General features: G+C 37.1%; 1 protein-coding gene across 9 annotated transcripts in view; it reads left to right on the top strand.

The window, feature by feature from the left end:
* The window catches only part of cu (curled), a 443,224-nt gene extending 426,679 nt beyond the window's left edge, over window positions 1-16,545 (top strand). For all 9 annotated transcript variants that reach the window (XM_067148551.2, XM_067148546.2, XM_067148545.2 and 6 more), the window contains 5 exons: window positions 237-460; window positions 2,478-2,543; window positions 5,002-5,123; window positions 10,614-10,820; window positions 15,660-16,545. In XM_067148551.2, coding sequence (XP_067004652.1) covers window positions 238-460; window positions 2,478-2,543; window positions 5,002-5,123; window positions 10,614-10,820; window positions 15,660-16,193 — 1,152 coding nt within the window. In that variant the 5' untranslated portion in view covers window position 237 and the 3' untranslated portion in view covers window positions 16,194-16,545. The remainder of the gene's footprint in view (window positions 1-236; window positions 461-2,477; window positions 2,544-5,001; window positions 5,124-10,613; window positions 10,821-15,659) is intronic.
* Window positions 16,546-19,621: the final 3,076 nt, after the last annotated feature.

Below are 19,621 nucleotides of genomic sequence, written 5' to 3'. Positions count from 1 at the left end.
TGGTTAGAGGAAATTCTAATGTTTTTTTTTTTTAAATATTTTGGACATTTTGTGTTTGATCCATTACCAATGTGTTTGTGGAAACCCATCTCCAGTTATGTTTTGCATAGGACACTTCTGAAATAGTGCACAAATTGACCTGTCAGGGATGGGTACAACAGCTAATTGTAGCCTAAATATGTTTTGATTCAGTTGTAAAGTTTTTTGGACTTACGACCTGTTATGTTATGTTACAGAATGGGGAGCTTCACATCTGCCCCAAAGATCCTGAACGATGACACCCAAGACAGTGATGTGCACATACCAGAGCGACTGACACGCGAGCAACTTCTTGCACGATGTCACCGTGAATTGGCTGACAGACCTTCCCTTGTGAAGCGCACCTTCCGTCGGGTAGCTCCGCAGGTGGGAGACTCTCCTTCAGCAGTGCGCCTTCTGCAGTGGAATGTTCTCTCCAAAGGTAAGGCCACATATCTCCTAAGTCTTTTGGTGGTAGTGATTGGTTTAATTATTATCCTATCACAGTTTTAATCGAAGCAAGAAGGTGGAAGAATTCTGACCCCTCAGAGAATTACGATAATGCGTAAAGAAAGGCCGGTCCTGCGGTGTAGGGGTCGTGTGCCTACCTCTTACCCGGAGGCCCCGGGTTCGATTCCCGGCTAGGTCAGGAATTTTTACCTGGATCTGAGGGCTGGTTCGAGGTCCACTAAGTCTACATGATTACAATTGAGAAGCTATCTGACGGTGAGATGGCGACCCCGGTCTAGGCAGCCAAGATTAACGGCTGAGAGGATTTATTGTGCTGACCACACCACACCTCATAATCTGCAGGCCTTCGGGCTGAGCAGCGGTCACTTGGTAGGCCAGGACCCTTTGGGGCTGTTGCGCCGTGAGGTTTGGTTTGGTTTGGTTTGGTTTGGTGTAAAGAAAGAGAAGGGCCTTAAAAAGTGAGAAAATGGAAGTCAAGAACATACAGCAATTGACTCCTGAGACAGGATTAGTTATAATCTTATGCAGTAATCACTAAGTTAAATAAAAATGAAGAGAACAAGAATTGAAGATGATAAAGAAGGGTCATCAAAATTAATGTCAATAAGAATTGTGCTACTGTCTTTTCCAAACGTTCAGAACCAACCCTCAACCACTGAATTTTTTCGGTGAAGAGATTCGGTGGTCCGATGTCACTAAATACCTGGGTGTTTCCTTTGACAGAGGTCTAACTTTTAAACATAATGTTGCCAAAATTTCGGCCCAAGCATATTGCCGTATTTACGAAATTGTTCCACTTATGGAAGCCGACAATAGGCTCATCTTAGAAAAAGGGCTTCTGTTATACAAATCCTCCATTCAGCCAATCCTCGAGTATGCCAGTCCCGTCTGGGGGATCGCAGCCAAAACGCACCTGCAACAAGTTCAGAGATTTCAAAATCGTGCTCTCCGCATGATCGGAGGTGCTCAATGGTTTGAACGGAATCGAGACATTCACGCTGATCTTAACATTCGGGAAATCCATCCAAGGATTCAAAAATCCGCCAAGAAATGTTATTCAGCTCTCAACTCCAACCCCAACCCCCTCATCTCCACTCTAGGAAATTATGAAACTGAGGGTCTTCGCTACAAAAGACCCAATTCTATACTAACGTAAATCACCCCTAGGGGTGCAGGTCATATTCTGACCAGTCCGATTCCGTTCAAGGTACCACCGCCATATACATCAATGCAGTCTAGATTTATATTTGTCGAAAGCAACACTCAAGACCGGATAGGTCGAAGGGCTAAAATGGCTCAAAGGATCCGGGCTCTCGCCCGCATATCCCTTGAGACGCGTGGTCTGTCTGTCCAGTGTCATTTCGTCTTAAGAGCTACCACATGCAGCCGAAACGACAACACCCTTTTAAAATGTCTACACGACGTAATACCCCTGAAAACCATCAAAGCTTGTTGATTGACATCAGCACCAGTACAGAAATACTCACGTAATGATCTTAGCTTCTGAAGCAAGGAATAAATAACTCCCTGACCAAAGATGGTCCACATGAAAAAATGAAATCACAAATAACGTATCATCATGGCCAGTAGACTTGTATCCAATTGTTTGGGCAGTAGAACACACGTACATTAACCCCGTTTCTTGATACGGGGTCGGGGGTGACACGAGATGAATTTATATGGCATGTTTTACGGCCGGATGCCCTTCCTGACGCCAACCTCAGTTGAGGGACTAATAAAAATGAAATGAATGAATTTGGATAAGGAGGTGGAAGGAATTTGGTTGTGGCCTATGAAGAGGAACTGTCCCGGCATTTGCCTGCAATGCCTGGCGGCCAATGGCCTAAATGTTAAGCCCTGTATAACAGCAATCATCTCAGTTTAGTCTTCATAATTTCATGTCTTTCAGTAATGTTCCATTAGAAGTAACCTTTGTTGACCAACATATTTTTTTAAACTGAATTTTAAAATCTATTTTTCTTTTACAGTTTGTGGAGAAGCAGTTTCAAGCCCAAATCATATCAGAGTTCTTCAGTGGAATGTCCTTTCTCAAGGTAGGGACAGCCTTAATTCAATAACACTGCTTTAAATTTCATATTTGGATAATACGTTTAAAAGTTTGTTCCAGGTAGACACTGGCCAGAGGTTTAATGCAATAATAATAATAATAATAATAATAATAATAATAATAATAATAATAATAATAATAATAATAATAATAATAAATTTACATCTCTAGACCAAGGTCACAGAGTGAATACCTATGACAAATATATATATATATCATTATACTACTTACCGTGTGAGCTGGAAATTATCGGAGTGCTATTCTATAATGGTTGATCAACTTAACCATAATCAATCAATCAATCAATCAATACTGATCGGCATTTAGGGCAGTCGCCCAGGTGGCAGATTCCCAATTTGTTGTTTTCCTAGCCTTTTCCTAAATGATAGATTAAAATGAATGTTTGATCCGTGTTGACTAGTTTGAATGTAGTACAGAAATATTTAAAATAGTTATATTTGAATCAGCCTTGTTAATACACTTACTAATAAAAGAAAATTATATATTCAACCAAACATGTTTCAGGAATTCAACAATTCCCTTCATCAGTGGTCAGATCAAAGAATAAAACAACATAATGCAATCTTTTGTTTTTACAATTCAAAGAAGTATTGTATCCTAATACACCATATCAGTGACTAAGGAAAACTTATGAAATACTGTAAAAATGATCAATACATAAAATTTTGTTGAACTGAATGAGAATACTGTATAAATTTAAGATCTTAAAGTTTTTCTTCTTTTTGTTCCTTAAATGATCATATGCTAGTCTACACAGTGGGTTATCTTCTGCACTTCTCTCATTTAAACTTGAATCAAAATTATTTTTTTGTGTAAGATAAATTTCTAAACTTTCCGAAACGGTCATTAATTTTCCCTTTTTTTGGCCGAATGTAATAATTTCATGTCATAAGAAATGTCTGTGAATTTATGATTCTTTTCAAACATATGTTCTCCCATTGCCGAATACCTTTTATGTTTGACTGCATTAACATGTTCTTTGTACCTTATAGCCAAACTTCTTCCGACTGTCCTATGTATCATTGTTTACATGTTTGGCATGTTAATTTGTAAATTCCTGATTTAATAAATATACATTTATTCTCTATCTTATCTGAATTGAAAATTATTAGTATTATTATCCGTTTTGTATGCGACATTGATGTTCTTTTTCCTAGCAGCCCGCCTGGTGGCCATTATTGTTAAGGCGCTGAAGTCTAAATGGTCTGACGCCGAGGTTAGCCGGTTCGAGTCCTGTTGGTCGAAAACATTTTCAACATCAGAATGTTGCCCGGCAGGGTAGGGGAGGGGGTGGTATACAATTTCTAATCTAGATTGCGTGCCAAAAGGCTGGATTAAATTCCAAACCTCTCCGCAGTGCTCATATGGAGTCAGGGCATATGACGCTGTTGATGGTGATTCGTTCGTCGGATGGAGACGTTAAGCTTTGAGCAGATCCCTTGGTGCTATTCGACAGCAGTAGGCTATGTGCCGGCATCGGGTTTCACCCTCTCCCTACTATCATATATCACTTCATTCATTTCATCTCATTAACTCCTCTGATGAGGTTGACGTCAGGAAGGGCATCCGGTCATAAAAAACACGCCACGACAGATTCATCTCACCTCATACCCGACCCCGTAGGGAAACGGGACAAGGGTTGGACAAACATTGATGTCTTTTTCCTGAAAATTTTAGCCAGTTGATAAGAGTGCTTATTTAGAAAAGTTAGAACTGCAGATTTCTTTTTCTCTTTTCACTCTTTAATTAAAGTTGTTTTTATTTCATTTTTCACCTTATTTATCACTCTGTTAATAAATCTTTTTTTTTTTTTTTGCTAGTTGTTTTACGTCGCGCCGACACAGATAGGTCTTACGGCGACGATGGGACAGGAAAGGGCTAGGAGTGTGAAGGAAGCGGCCGTGGCCTTAAGTAAGGTACAGCCCCAGCATTTGCCTGGTGTGAAAATGGGAAACCACGGAAAACCATTTTCAGGGCTGCCGACAGTGGGGTTCGAACCTACTATCTACCGAATACTGGATACTGGCTGCACTTAAGCAACTGCGGCTATCGAGCTCGGTAATAAATCTTTTGGAATATCCATTGCTACGAGCGATTTGATGGATTTTATTTCTCTCTCTATTATAATTCTTCTTAAACATAGGTATGTTCATAGCTCCGTTAATTAAACTGTGAAATGTTGCCTTTTTATATTGACTGGATGATTGGAGTCGTTTCTGATAATAGTATCTGTTTGAGTAGTAAGTGTATTGACAATGCTGATTCAAATATAACTATTTTAAATATATCTGTACTACATTCTATAAAGGGTAAAGATAAAGCTTTCATGCAGTTGTTGTAATCAAACTAGACTATTTTTATAAGGAAATATCCATCTTTGTCCAGAAGTATTTGATGAATGGTTTCCATTTCCTTCTTTGCAGCTTTGGGACAGATGAACGACAACTTTGTTTGCTGCCCTGATGAAGCTCTAGAATGGAGCAAACGGAGATACCAGATCGTGGAGGAAATTGTGGAGTATTGTCCTGATGTTATCCTCCTTCAGGCAAGTTTTATTTGTTAGGCTAAATTTCCTTATCAAGGATGAAGTGGAGGACATATTTGCATAAGTTTTATAGATACACTGCACAATCACACTCACAGTACACCATAATCTTGTGAAGACCATCAAAAACAAAATCAGTGTTTTGTAGGCCTATAGTCATTTTTGTTAACCCCTTTGTTACTATTCTTCATTTATCAACAATGCTGATTGTATTGTTCAGCTGATACAAGTGGGCCTATACTTAGAAGCCAGAATCAATCAATCAATCAATCTGCATTTAAGGCTGTTGCCTAGATACCCTAGCAATTGTTTACTTTGTCAAGGTTGGTATTGAAAAAGGCAAATTGGGGCAAATATTTGTTTACAGGAAGAGCAATTAGGGATTGGAATAATTTACCAAAGGAGATGTTTGATAAATTTCCAACTTCTTTGAAATAATTCAAGTAAAGAATAGGAAACAGTTGATAGGCTATCTGCCATTTGGGCAACAGTCCTAAATGTAGATCAGTGACGATTTGATTGATTGACTGAGTTTTGAGGTTTTCTTGCAGTTGCTCACAATCCTGTAACATATTTATTACTCTGTATAGTATAACATCATCCTCAAAAAGTCCTATCTGTCATTCCAGTTCTTTATTCATATCATTTATTTACTTATTTACATTGTTTATGCCGACATTGGAGCACCAGAATCAAACCTTATATAACAACAAAGTCTTCAAAGAATAAGTTCAGCTTTTAACACTAGACAACTTTATCCTTTCCTACAACTTCTTCATTCTGGATGATCTTGTGGCTCATTCTTCTGCAGATATGACATACTGCTTTTGCTGCAATATTTTCATTGATAGTCTTGTGTACTTGTTATTTAGAATCCGTTTCTCTTCTCTATTTTCAATTTGATCTTTAGTAATTTTCAATTCATCTAAATCCATTTGTATTTCATTAATCCATGTGTTTTTTGTTTTACTATTCCAAAAGAAATCGTGTTAATATGACCCCCGATGGTTCAACTCTTCATAATGTGACCATGATGCAGGTCCAGACATGTTCTAGGCATGTCGGTGCTTAAAACGTTACATACAGTTGAGACATGCTGGTGATACTTGACCGACCAGTGCATTCTGATGCTTTGCTTAGTGAGTGTTTCTTGGCAAGGTGAACAGTTTTTATGTTTTACAGCAACAATTTGCTTCCCATTTGTGTACTCATCACATTATGGCAACCAAGAAACATCAACATGTTGCACTGACTTCAGAAGAGAAGTGCTTGAAATATTAGACCAAGGTCAGTCCCTTCAAAAAATTGCAAGAGAAGTTGGTGTGGACATTACAACTGGAGGAAGAATAGGAAAGAACTAGAAACTCATACAATGACAGTTTTTAAGGAAGAAGGACTAGAAATTGTAAAATACTGAAAGAGCCTAAATCTGCACTGTTATTTCGTACTTGGTGGTTATTGTTTTCGCAGGAAAGAAAGAAAGGAATTCCATTGTCTGGCCTCATTCTCAGAGAAAATGTGCTTACATTGAATAAAAATTTGGAAAGAGAAAATGATAAATATACTGCATCACTTGAAGAAACTTCATGGGATTAGAAGTGTGGTGGTTTCAGATGCGAAGCTATCGCTGATGACATAGTTTCAAGTGCATCTGTTTCACAATTTGAAAGAAATTATTAAGGAATATGACATAACAGCTGAATAAATGTATAACTCTGATGAACTATAAGATGCTTCCAGAAAGAAGTCTTGCCATGTAAAACACGCTGTGAAAGGGACAGAACTTGCAAAGGACAGAGTAACTTTTGATACTTTCAGCAATACTAACAGTAGTCATAAATTACCACTATAATCTGCAAATCAAGAACACTGAGAGCATTCAAGAATATTAATTTGTTATCCGTGACAGTATACAGTATTATCATAATCAAAAATAGGTCTGGATGGAAAGCAGCCTTTTTAAATTATGGTTCTTTGAGTAGTTTGTTCCTGCAGTTGAACATATGAAGACAAAATCCCTATGTGTAGCCTTTTGTTGTTGGATAAACCTGCTATTGCTGCAGGAATCTGTTTGAGGCAGTGAAATCTTCTAATATAAAAGAAGCTATTTACACAATTGCTGAGGCTTGGGAAGAAATTTACCTGGACATTAATACTTATGTACAACTATCTTACTGCTAATGGCATCTTCATTCTGTAAATCCTTGCATATACACACACATACATATGCCTCCCTTAGACATTTATGAATCTGGGAATGTCCTTCCTGGAATTTATTTCTGCCTTAAAGTACCAATACATACACTTCCACTTTTCACTAAAATTCATATGACTGCCAATTATGTTTGCAATCCTTAGCTGAACATTTTGCTAAATTCATTTTCCTGATTCAGCTGAGGATAACATGATGGCTAAAATAATTGGTAGCGATATGAATTTTAGGGAGAAATGGAAGGATATGTATAGATACTTTAAGGCAGAAACAGGTTCCTGGAGGACATTCCATGGATTATTAATGAACAAAGGAAGTGTATATATGAGGACATACAGAAGGCAGAAGTATTCAGTCAGCAGCATGTGAAAGTAGTTGGATATAAGGATAATGTCCTGATAGAGGAGGACTGAAATTTACCTATGATAATAAAGACACTTATAAAAAGATACAAAAGTTGAATGCTAGAAAAGCAGCTGGGATTGATAAGATTTCTGGGGATATATGAAACACTGCGGGTTGGGATATAGTACCATATCTGAAATACTTATTTGATTGCTGTTTACATGAAGGAGTGATACCAAATGAATCGAGAGTTGCAGTTGTAGCCCTAGTGTACAAGGGAAAGGGAAATAAAACATAAAATGGATAATTACAGGCCAGTCAGTTTGACATGTGTCGTTTGTAAGCTCTGGGAAAGTATTCTTTCTTATTATATTAGATATGTTTGTGAGATTACTAACTGGTTTAATAGAAGGAAGTTCAGGTTTACAAAGGGTTATTCCAGCGAGGCTCAACTTATAGGATCTCAGCAAAATAAAGCAGATACGGTATTTTAGATTCAGGAGGTCAAATGGACTGTATTGCTATTGACTTGTCCAAGGCTTTTGATGGGGTAGATCACAGGAGATTACTGATGAAAATGAGGACAAAACAGTGGTTTAATGGGCGCCTAAATTTTCAGAAAATAGAACTCGGAGAATTAGAGTACCAGTAGGTGAAGAGTTATTTGATTTTGTAATGATTAAGAGGGGTCTCACAGGGCAGTATTATTGGACCTTCATTTTCTTATATATGAATGGATGAAAACCATAATGGTATAAGTGACATTTTAAAAAAAATGAGTTAAGTGCAGAATGTAACTCCGAGAGGATGTATCCTTTCACCAGCAAAAGGTACAAGTGATAGCGGTAATATTCTGCACTCTAGTGATGGGTGGTATAATTACAAATAGCATCCTTTATATGAGTGGTGACGATGTTTAAATGACTTTTTCTCAGAATGACCAAAATGCTACTTATACTGTTATGGTTTTCATCCATTCATATATATATATAAATGATATGAGTAAAGAACTGGAATCACAGATAAGGCTATTTGTGAATGATGTACAGTATTACTGTATAAAGTAGTAAATGAGTTGCAGGATTGTGAGCAACTGCAGGGGGACCTAGCCAGTGTTGCAAGATGGACAGTAGACAATTGTATAATGGTAAATGGGATGAAAAATCAGGTTGTAAGTTTCACTAAGAGGAAAAATCCTCTCAGTTTTAATTACTGTCTTGATGGGGTGATTGTACTTCATGGAGATCACTGTAACTACCTAGGAGTTAATATAAGGAATGATCTTCATTGGCGTAATCATATTAACGAGGTTGTTAAGAAAGGTTGCATATCTCTTCACATGGTTATGAGGGTATTCAGGGGCTGTAAAATATGTAAAGGAGAGGGCATTTGTCTCTGGTACAACCCCAATTAGAGTATGGTTCCAGTGTATGGGATTCACTTCAGGACTACTTGATATAAGAACTGGAAAAAATCCAAAATTCAAGAGGTCAAATTGGGACAAATATTCATTTATAGGATGAGGAATAAGAGTTTGGAATAATTTATAAAGGGAAATGTTCGATAAATTTCCAAGTTCTTTAAAAATGTTTGAGAAAATGTAACATAAACAATTGATAGGAACTCTGCCACTTCATTGATTGATTGATTGATTGATTGATTGATTGATTGATCCTTCAGTATCTCCTTTCTTCCATGATGATTCCTAAATCTGTTTGTTTCTAACTTGCACCTCCTTCTTAAACTCTTCATTTCTCTATATTGGGGATCTGTTCAGTTCGTTAAGACATTTAAAAGTACATCACTTTTTCTATCAAACAGTTTAGTAATTTCATAAATGTATCTCATATAAACAGGAACTTACATGCAGCACAAGCTGAATAGCCTGTTATCTGCTTTATGTTTACTGTACCACTCTTGCATATGATTAAACTAATATGGGTATTCACTGCATCATTTGAAAACCTCCAAAATTACCTTGTTACATTACAAAGTGAAGCTGGAAATTAATCCTTGTTTGTATTATTGTACCACTATTGTTCCTTTAGAGGTTATATTTAGAATAGAATTATATTGGACTAGTGACCAACCACAACTTTGTCCACACCGCGTCTGTTCCAGTTGGATTACCTCTCTAATTACTTCATGGCCAAGTCTATAATGCCATGTGTAATGTATCATAAGGAATAAAGCAGACACCTGCTGTTGCCTCTCTTGGGCACATATGGCGAGACACTTTCACATCAACAAATCAGTTGAGATTCTATTACCTTTATTGTAACTTAAGGCAAATAATGGCAGTAAAATCAACTGCAATGCATACTTAAAAGTCCCTCACATAAGGAAATATCAATTCAAACATGAATTTGTTATTTTTAATCAGTTTGTATGTCATATACCGTATCTCCAACCCTAGAGAATCCTGAAATGTGAGTATTCTTTAGAAAACAAAATTAGCCTCTTTTCACCCTTTTTCTGCTATTATTATTGTAATAATTATTATAAAATTATAATTATAGTCTAATTATTAGAACAGTCATGGTTATCATAATTCACTTCCAAGGAAGGGGAATAAAGTCTTCATGAAATGTGATGTTTCCCTGCAGTTTGTCCTTTTCTCATGTCATAAACCCCAAAGATTGTCAATTCTACCAAGCATAGATGATCTTTTACATAGTATGAAATTTGTGACCAAAGCAATATCATTAATTTTTATAATTGTAGATCTTCTAAGATTCAGTTTTGATGATTTTTTTGAAAGCTGTTTTGTCTCCTTCAGTGACATCTTGCAAAGGTGGTTGAATGTTGGCTACATTATTGCCTAATCTAAAAGACCAGAAAGATATAATAAAGATTATATTGTACTAAGCTAAGTGAATTGGTGGAAAATTCATTTCATTTGACCATTTGTAACTCATTTTTCTGTATAATAGGAAGTGGATCACTTCAGCTTCCTGAAGAAAGTTCTGGGTTCCCAAGGCTACAGTGGAATGTTCTTTCCCAAGCCAGACTCCCCATGCCTTTACATCCAAGGCAATAATGGTCCTGATGGCTGTGCTATCTTCTACCGCAACAGCAAGTTCGACTTGTTGAAGCTGGAAACCCGTGTTCTGGAGGTGTGGAGAGTACAAAGCAATCAAGTAAGTACAAAATACTAAGCCTGTTAAAGTAATGACTTAATCTGGATTTATAACTAACAGATTTTAACTGCTCTTTGAGTAGGCCCTACATCTGCAAACAATTCATTCAGTGCTGTTTCTTCAGCATTTATTTTATTTTTTTGGAATGAATACTAATATTATTTTCTTACGGGGACTATGTAACTGAGTTGGTACACACATTTGCCATACACAGATAGATTGATATAACAGGCAAACAGACCAGTGCTACCTTTGCAGCTGTACTTTGAATTCTACAATGTGGAATACATGTTAGAAATCAGCTTTCACAGCTGCTGTAAATATTTCAGACTTATGTTTTGTTTTAATCTCAATCTTCAATGTAAATAATCATTTTTATCCTAAATTATCTTCATTTACATTTTACATCTAGCTTCCCATAACAGGTGAACAATGGAGCAATTGTTTAAGGTGATCATTTTTTTGTTTTTGTTTTTAGAAATGCTCAAAATTTTGCTTGTATTAAAAATTCAATAAAATGGGTACACATCCTTTTATAAGACAAAAAAAATAAAAATACACATAACTTAGGTACTGCATAATTGGTCTTGCTATGACAAAAATAGCTAGCAAAATAGAAGTTGGTTTCCATTCCTTTTTTCAATAACACAAATACATGAATAATGTGGGTTGAATCAGAAGCTCATTACTAGAGTTCTGAAGTTTTTGACCTAAAGAAGTATGAAATATGGAAGGAAATATTCCCTAAAAACTAGCAAAATATGTCCTAAAAAGGTAAAATATGACTTAAACATTTTAGGAGTAACTAACAAGTAGCAGAGTATTAATAACATTAAACATGTCAACCGAGTGATAAGCAATAGTATAGCAAACACATTTTATCATGCAAACTGACAGAGCCACAGTAGGTAAATTAAAACTTTATACATTCATTGAGTATCATAGCCCTGAGGCACAGTTCTCATTCTGTTTTTCTAAAAAAAATAATGAAAAATGAGGTATTAGCAGGCTTTTTGGTATCTGTCGGCGTACGTTCGCATAGCTTCTCTTCCCTCGGAATCGTGTCTTCTAACCCTGTTACCTCTCTCTTTCTGGAAAAGAAAGAAAAGTACATCTTCTACAGTATTTTGAAATACTGTGTTTGAAAATTGATGCAGATAACTTGTGCCTTGTTAAAAATGATGCCTCAATTTAACCCTTTAAAAAAATGTGGACAAATTTTTTTCCTTGTGTAGTCCTGCACTAGTAATATTCTTTTTCTTCGAAAAAGCTGTATAGTTACAATGAAGGTATAATGAAAATACAAAGTCTGACTCACAACATTATGAATTAATTTATCACTCTAGATACACACTATAACCAATAAACATGTAGTTGAAAGACAGTTTGCCCCTTTCCTATTTATATTTCTTCTCCGTGTGGTACTTCTCGAAGCATTCATTTGTATTTTTTCTCTTGCATAGCAGTTAGTCTCATCAACAATTTGTTGTACCAATTCTTCCGTAAAAAATAGTGTAAAAAATTAAACGGGAGTAGATGGTTTCTTACCTGTGAGAGGTGAGAAACCACTAATCAAAGTGTGTGGTTTCTTTACAAAGTTCGGATCAGCTGGGTGATAAACTCTCCAACCATTGTCTGGTTCACTACTATTTATATAGCTTTCATTCTTGCTTTCAACTACTTCTATTTTGCTAGAATTGTCATCATCACTCTCAGAAATACTAAACCTACTGTCCGTAACTGCTAATTCGTCATCACTGCCGTCGCTTTCATCTAAAACACGAGCTATATCATACGAAGTAGCATTACCCTGTCTGCTCGCCGCCATTTTCACAGCTGATTAATGTAAACAATAGTTTGTTCTTTATTTACCTGTAAAACTCGTAAAACAAAGTTTAATGGATCTAGAAGGCTATGACATTCTTAAAGGTTCTGTACAATAATTAAAGATAGCAGCAGCACACATAATTGCTTCACACACGTATATATTTACCGCGGAAACAGGTGGTGGGTATATTCCGACATACGTTCAGAACAGGAAATTGGGATGTCAGGAAATGCCCGACAGTCGTCCGGTGAGGGTTAAACAAAAGTGGTTAAAATATAACCAAATATGACCTTATATCAATGAAAACAAAATATGAACAAAGCAATAAAAATGGCTGAAATATGCATTTATATGCAAAATATAAATCCTTTAAACAGGATCAGGGACCCATCATCCAAATTATTTTTCAGGTTTTGGGTAAAATGACCTCAGAAATGAAATATGACATTTCCTTAACATCCGAACCTTACTCATTACACACACAATTAGGCCATCAGCCTGAAGGCTGGTTGAATCTCCATATAGCACCACCAAAGGCTATGCAGTTATAGGGAAACTGCAAAACCCAATGGCAGCACCAAAATTAGGCATGATAGGCAGGATGAAGAGTGAGGTAGTTAACCATCCTTCCTCAGTGGGTCAGACAGTGCTATTGCAGCATGACCAGCCCTATGAGCAACACCTTTCATAACACTCGGACACACTGGTTGTGCTCTGAATGTCGTTACTCAGTACCACCCATACTTCAGCAGCTCCCATTCTGTCACAGTCATGAATGAGACTGGGACTTCGGTGGAAGCTACACTTTGCCCTGGCCTGTGCCAAGAGGACACATATGGTATATTTACAGAATCTTTGTGCTATGGTAGGCTCAAAACAATTATATTGTATTGTATTGTATTATATTGTGTTGTTCATTTTGCACACAACACAGTGTAATGATCCTTTTTCTTTCTTCTCCATTAGGTGTTGCTTCCCCTCAAAGTATTCTTCTGAAGGCTCCTCTTGAAATAGACCTACCTCCAATTTTTTCGATGCTGTCGTTGACCAGTGCCACAACTAGACTCTCCTTGTATGCCTTATATGACACAGATTTTTCTGAAATTCTCCTTCTGAATGCTTGGTGTACAAAATATATGAATTTATTATACCGACCTCTAGTAACCAGAAAAATACTTTTCTCCACCACTTGATTGTTCATCTCATAAAATGATAATTAGAAATGAGATAGACTCCTATCAACCCCTCCTATTTCCTTGCTAATACAAGAGCTCTCTCCAAAGATCAATGATCTCACGGTTTTTTTCATTTTCTTGGTGTTTTTGCTGTGCAGGTCAACTGTCATAACCTTTCTTGATAGCATCATTGTCCCTGTTAGTGTACAACTCATTTTGTGTAGTTCATCAAGTTCTGGGCTAGTATAGTACCTTTCAGTGTACACGATGTATCCTGCAGGTGGATAGGTGATGTCTCTAATGAGCATTCAGTGGAAATGCTCAACTACTTGGATAGTTTTCAGCACAGTGCTTCCAGGCATAATTTCTTACTTTCCTAAGTAAGGGAGAAAGGAACATACATATCCAGTTTCACTGTCTGCAACACAGAATCTTTCATACCACATTTCACATTCTGTGAAGGAGTATAAAATAATGAAGATACAAAGTCTGACTCATGGATCTAGAAGGCTATGACATTCCTAAAGGTACAATAACTAAAGATAGCAGCATCACACATAATTGCTTCACACGCGTATATATTTACCGCGGAAACAGGTGGCAGGTATATTCCGACATACGTCCAGAACAGAACAGGAACAGCCCTTATTTTATGGTCTCTCCTTAGGTGTCCCCATGTCCATGGTCATGATTCAAATGAAGATCAACTCACTGCATTAGCTTTACTACACCTTGATTCAATCTCACTTACTATACACCATCCTGGAAGAACACACAACCTAAATACTTGAAATTATCTGCCTGTTCTAGCTTTGTATCACCTATCTGACATTAAGTTCTGTTGAATTTCTTACCTACTGACATCAATTTTCATACCATACTCATTGCACCTATTTCAAAGTACAGCAATTCTTATGGGACTATAATGATACAGCATAGGTCGTTGCTGCCTAGCAACAATCTGTCCATCAAGGTCGATCCAATCTTGGTCCGATTGCAATTAAATTAATTCCATAAAATTACTCTTGTAAAAAAAATACTACCTGTCTGATTTCATTCAAACCATTTCCTGAACACACTGGTATTCGAATGCAACGTTGTGTCAACATTTCAAGTCAATTGACTGACTAATTTTAGAGTTTTGCGATCACAAACATATGGAGGCTGAATTTTTATATATAAAGATAGAATAGAATATCAAGTTAAATAACTGTTCCTCAGAGGTTATTTCAAGATATTGTGGTGAAATCAGTGAGGCATACATTGTGCCGAGATCTTTCAATTTATGAATTGAAATGAATCAGACTAGATTGCTGTATAATATAAATTAACTTATTTGTACAGGAGGAACAGTTTCTCACTATACATATTTTATATTACTGGAAAATATATACTGGAAAATAACAGAAAGATGGAATTTTATTGAATGTACTGGCCTCTCTTGTATGTAAGGGTTAAGTAGTTTTCATTTTAAACTTAGGTTTATGAAAAGATCAATGTTCAAAAACAACTTATTTTTCTGAAAATGTATGCAATTTTGAAAAATTCTTCAAAATGAAATCTGATAAATATCCTACCTGCACTACTGCAGGCTGTCTAATCATTATTTAATAGAACCTTGTTGAAATTACAATTAAGTTCTGGGTAACCACTATTTTTAGGTATAATAGGGAGAATTTATCATCCTTATAAAAATGCAATCAAGGCAAAATAATTTTATCAATGAATCTGAGACTTCACAGAATAATTTTTGCAATTTTATGTATGGTGTAATTATCCTCAAATAGTATTACTGCATTGATGTATATTATTAACTGTTTAATTTCCTTGTTTCAGGTGGCTGTATTAGCTATGTTGAGAGTTCGAGAAACGGGACAAGAAGTGTGTGTTGCTACAACACACTTAAAAGCACGTAATGGGGCACTGTTGTCTACTCTGCGCAATGAACAGGGCAAGGACCTTCTAGAATTCGTGATTGCCAATTCTGAAGGACGACCTGTGATTATGGGCGGCGACTTCAATGCAGAACCAATAGAACCCATTTACCTCACCTTGCTTGGAAATCGCACTCTTCGTTTGGCCAGTGCATACACAAGTCTTCGGAAGAATGATGACAGTAACAACATTCAGATGAGCGCAGAACTAGAACCTCCATACACAACCTGGAAAATCCGAGATGAAGGAGAAGTGTGTCATACCATAGACTACGTGTTCTATACTCGTGACGATTTTGTTGTAGAAGCTTTGCTAGAATTCCCAACTGGCGAGGACATTGGCAAAGGTCGTGTGCCCTCATTAAACTATCCATCAGATCATTTCTCCCTGGTTTGTGATTTCCGATTTAAGAACAGCATTCAAGCGTCATCTTGAATATCCGACTAGTCTTACTGTTCTAGCCCTATTTATTACCTCTTGATGTTGCTAGGCCAGTGTGACCAAAGTTATATAAACTTTGTTGATGTGAAGATGTGTGTACACACTGTGCATAATATTTATGTGCAAAGACTATTCTACAATAGCATGTATTGTGTCGAGATCTTGCAATTTATGAACTGAAGTGAATCAGACTAGATTGCTGTGTAATATAAATTAACATATTTGTACAGGAGGAACAGTTTCTCACTATACATATTTTATATTGTAACTCTCCATGCAGTATTTTGCAGTGTTATTCTTTTAAGTTCTCTGTGTAAGAAATTTTTGAATACAATATTCTCTTAATTTTGTATATATTTTCATTTCACACCATCCAGAGCTATGAATCCTTATATTTGTTTGCATCTTCTCACATGCCAGAACATTGGTTTAGCTTATTCTTTGATCAGAATAGAAATGAAACTACTTAAATTAATAAGTTTGCTTGACATTGACATGTTGTGCAGCGGTCATTTGCTCCTGCCTACATTGGGCTTTCATATCTCGCATAATGTTGGTAGTACAGGGCGTTTCAAAGTGAATATCAGGGTTTTAAGGCTCTGTACTACTTATTACATTGAACTTACTATTAATAATACATGAACCGAAAGAGCATCTCAAACAGTTTGTTCTACAAGTGTTCGTACCTGTACACATGCACTGGTTCCTGTGTCTAGTAGCTAGTAGCGCTAGCAGCAAAGATGGCAACTGGGGTACAGAAAGCTTTTTGTGTTTATGGTTTGCAAGGACTGAATCTATAGTGCAATGTGCGTTCTGTATTAAGTTATATTGTAATCCTCCAAGTGATAATAACATTTGTAGATAGTATCATAAGTTTGAAGACACCGGCTATCTTTGCAAAGGGAAGAGTACTAGATGACCAACAAAGGAAGCATGTATTGAACGAGTGAGAGAGTCCTTCACGCGTAGCCCTAAGAAAACAGTTCGGAGGGTTAGTCGTGAATTAGCAGTCCCGATGACGTCAGTATGGAGAGTTTTAAGGAGCAACAATTATTCCAGACACTGAACAAGATGTGGGACGAACTCGGGTTTCGACTCGATATGTGCTTTATGACGAATTATGCTCACATTGAACACTTGTAGGACAAACTGTTTGAGTTGCTCATTCACTCCATGTATTATTTACAAATATAAGTTCAATGTAATAAACACTACAGAGCCTCAAAACCCTAATATTCATTTTGAAACACTCTGTATAATTTAACCTTTAAGTTTCCTGGTCTTTTGAACAGAAGATACAAATTCATGAAACATTAACACACCTGAAAAACAACATTTATTAATAACAGAATTTCATGTTTTACTCTATAAGAATGTCCTCAGATTCTTTCAAATAATGTAATTGCATGTGATCAATGTTGTTTATACTGTGTAAACTTGTCATTGAATGATTCTGAGCAAATGCAACAAAGAATGTTAAGTCAAAAATCTCTTCTCAGCAAGTTATATGAACATTTTTTGTGACGTGATAATAAAAATAATTGTCATCGGCTTCCTTGGCTTCAGTTACCAAGTTGCAAACCTTCTGAAGTGGTGCCATCTACAGGGTGTCTCAGGAGGAATAGTCAATATTCAGGTATATGACAGGAATGATTATTTGAAGCAAAAACTTCATATTCCAAATGGTTTCCAAGGTAGAACACATTTAATGTAGATTTGTTTTTGGGCTAGTGGCATGCAAATATGTGTCTTACCCACTCAACCTCTTTAACTTTTTATTTTACCTCGTTGCTTTCAACCTCTTTGTTCAGGATATCTCTCTGCCATTAAACTAGCCCGTTGAAGGCACAGTTGTCCATGGTATGTTGTGAGTGAAGTAGTGCGAGGGATTGAGAGTATGTCAGAGAGAAGCATCGGTTAACTTTATTTGTACACGCGCTGGCTAAAATGCCGCACATCTACGCTAGTCAAGAATGTGCGGATACGGTATATGTTTACGGATTTTGCGATAGTAGTGCTCCTGTTGTCAGTGAATACCATTGGTGCTTTCCAGCACATCAAATTCCTGATCTTAGAGTGTTTATCAGAGTTTTCAGCACATTGCATGAATCAGGTATTCTTACAAGTTCCCGTTTTTCTTCTGAACGTGCAGTTCAGAAACCTCTGCACATTGTTGAAATGATGCAGCATAGTCCTATTAGCAGCACACTTTCTGCATGTACCAATGTTCCACGAACACGTGTACGGTGAACATTACATGAGGAAAACATGTACCCATTATAGAACGTCAGAGAGGTTGGGTGGGTAAGACACATATGTGCGCGCCACTAGCCCAAAAACAAATATGTACATTTAATGTGTTCGTAAACCATTCAGAATAAGGCATATGTCCATATGAAGATCTTTGCTTCAAATGATCGTTTCTGTCATATGCCTGAATATCGACCATCCTCCTACAAGTTTCAACATTCTGATTATGCTCTGATCTAGCAGTTCGATTGGAATTCGAACATTTAACATGCCAACAACAATGATGTGGTGTGCAAAGATTTTTTGACCATCCTTCAAAACCTCAGGCAGGATTGAACCTATGTTCCCAAGTTCATGAATCGACACTCTACCACTGATCCACCTAGAGAGCTATTTCATGTGTTGATCAATGCATGTTAACAATTTTTCATACTCTACTAGTGTATAAAATTCATTGCCTTAATTTGGTATATATCTTCATTGTCATTTACCATTGGTGTGTATTTAGAGCCATCGCCCAGCATTTGAGAAATGTTATTTGCTATCAATAAGTTATGAAGGGAGGGAGATAATTAAGATTCTCACAGAAGATAGGAAGGAAGATAGGACTCCCTCAAACAATGTACAGGTTACAGTAGGTGTACAAGAGGGAGGGGAAGGAAAGGGGGGAGTTGTAGAAGACAGGTGGACTAATGTTCTAAGGGGAAGGAGATTGCAGGCTAAGGGCTCTATTCAGGATCAGAATTGAGGACAGGTGTCTATGCGAAATCGGTACGAGTCACTCCAGGTAGAACAACAGAGGGAAGATGAGGGACAGGGAACAGTTGCTGAGGTGTGTGGAAGTAGGAGGAAGGGAAAAGGTAGGAAAGGGAAATGTAGAGTAGAGGATAGGAAAAGACAAGTGGAACAGGGTCATGGGAAGGAGAAAAGGGAGGAGGAAGTAGCTTCTGCAGCTATCAGGAAAGATAGGGCTGACCAGGAGGGGAGGGGATCAAATGATGTGGGTAGGGTTGAAGCTCTGGTCATGGGGATTCCATCGTTAGACACGTGGGGAAAGTGTGTGTAGGAAAGGGAACCAGGGTAGAATGTTACCAGGAATTAGGTTGAGGCAGATGTTGAGGAAAGTAGAAGAGAGGGAGGAGGGGGAGGAGAAGGTGGTAGTGTTTCACGTT

This window comes from Anabrus simplex, chromosome 5, assembly GCF_040414725.1.
Source record: "Anabrus simplex isolate iqAnaSimp1 chromosome 5, ASM4041472v1, whole genome shotgun sequence".
NCBI classification, from domain to species: domain Eukaryota; kingdom Metazoa; phylum Arthropoda; class Insecta; order Orthoptera; family Tettigoniidae; genus Anabrus; species Anabrus simplex.
Note: the sequence above shows the minus strand (reverse complement) of the source record. Positions and strands in the feature narration are given on the sequence as shown.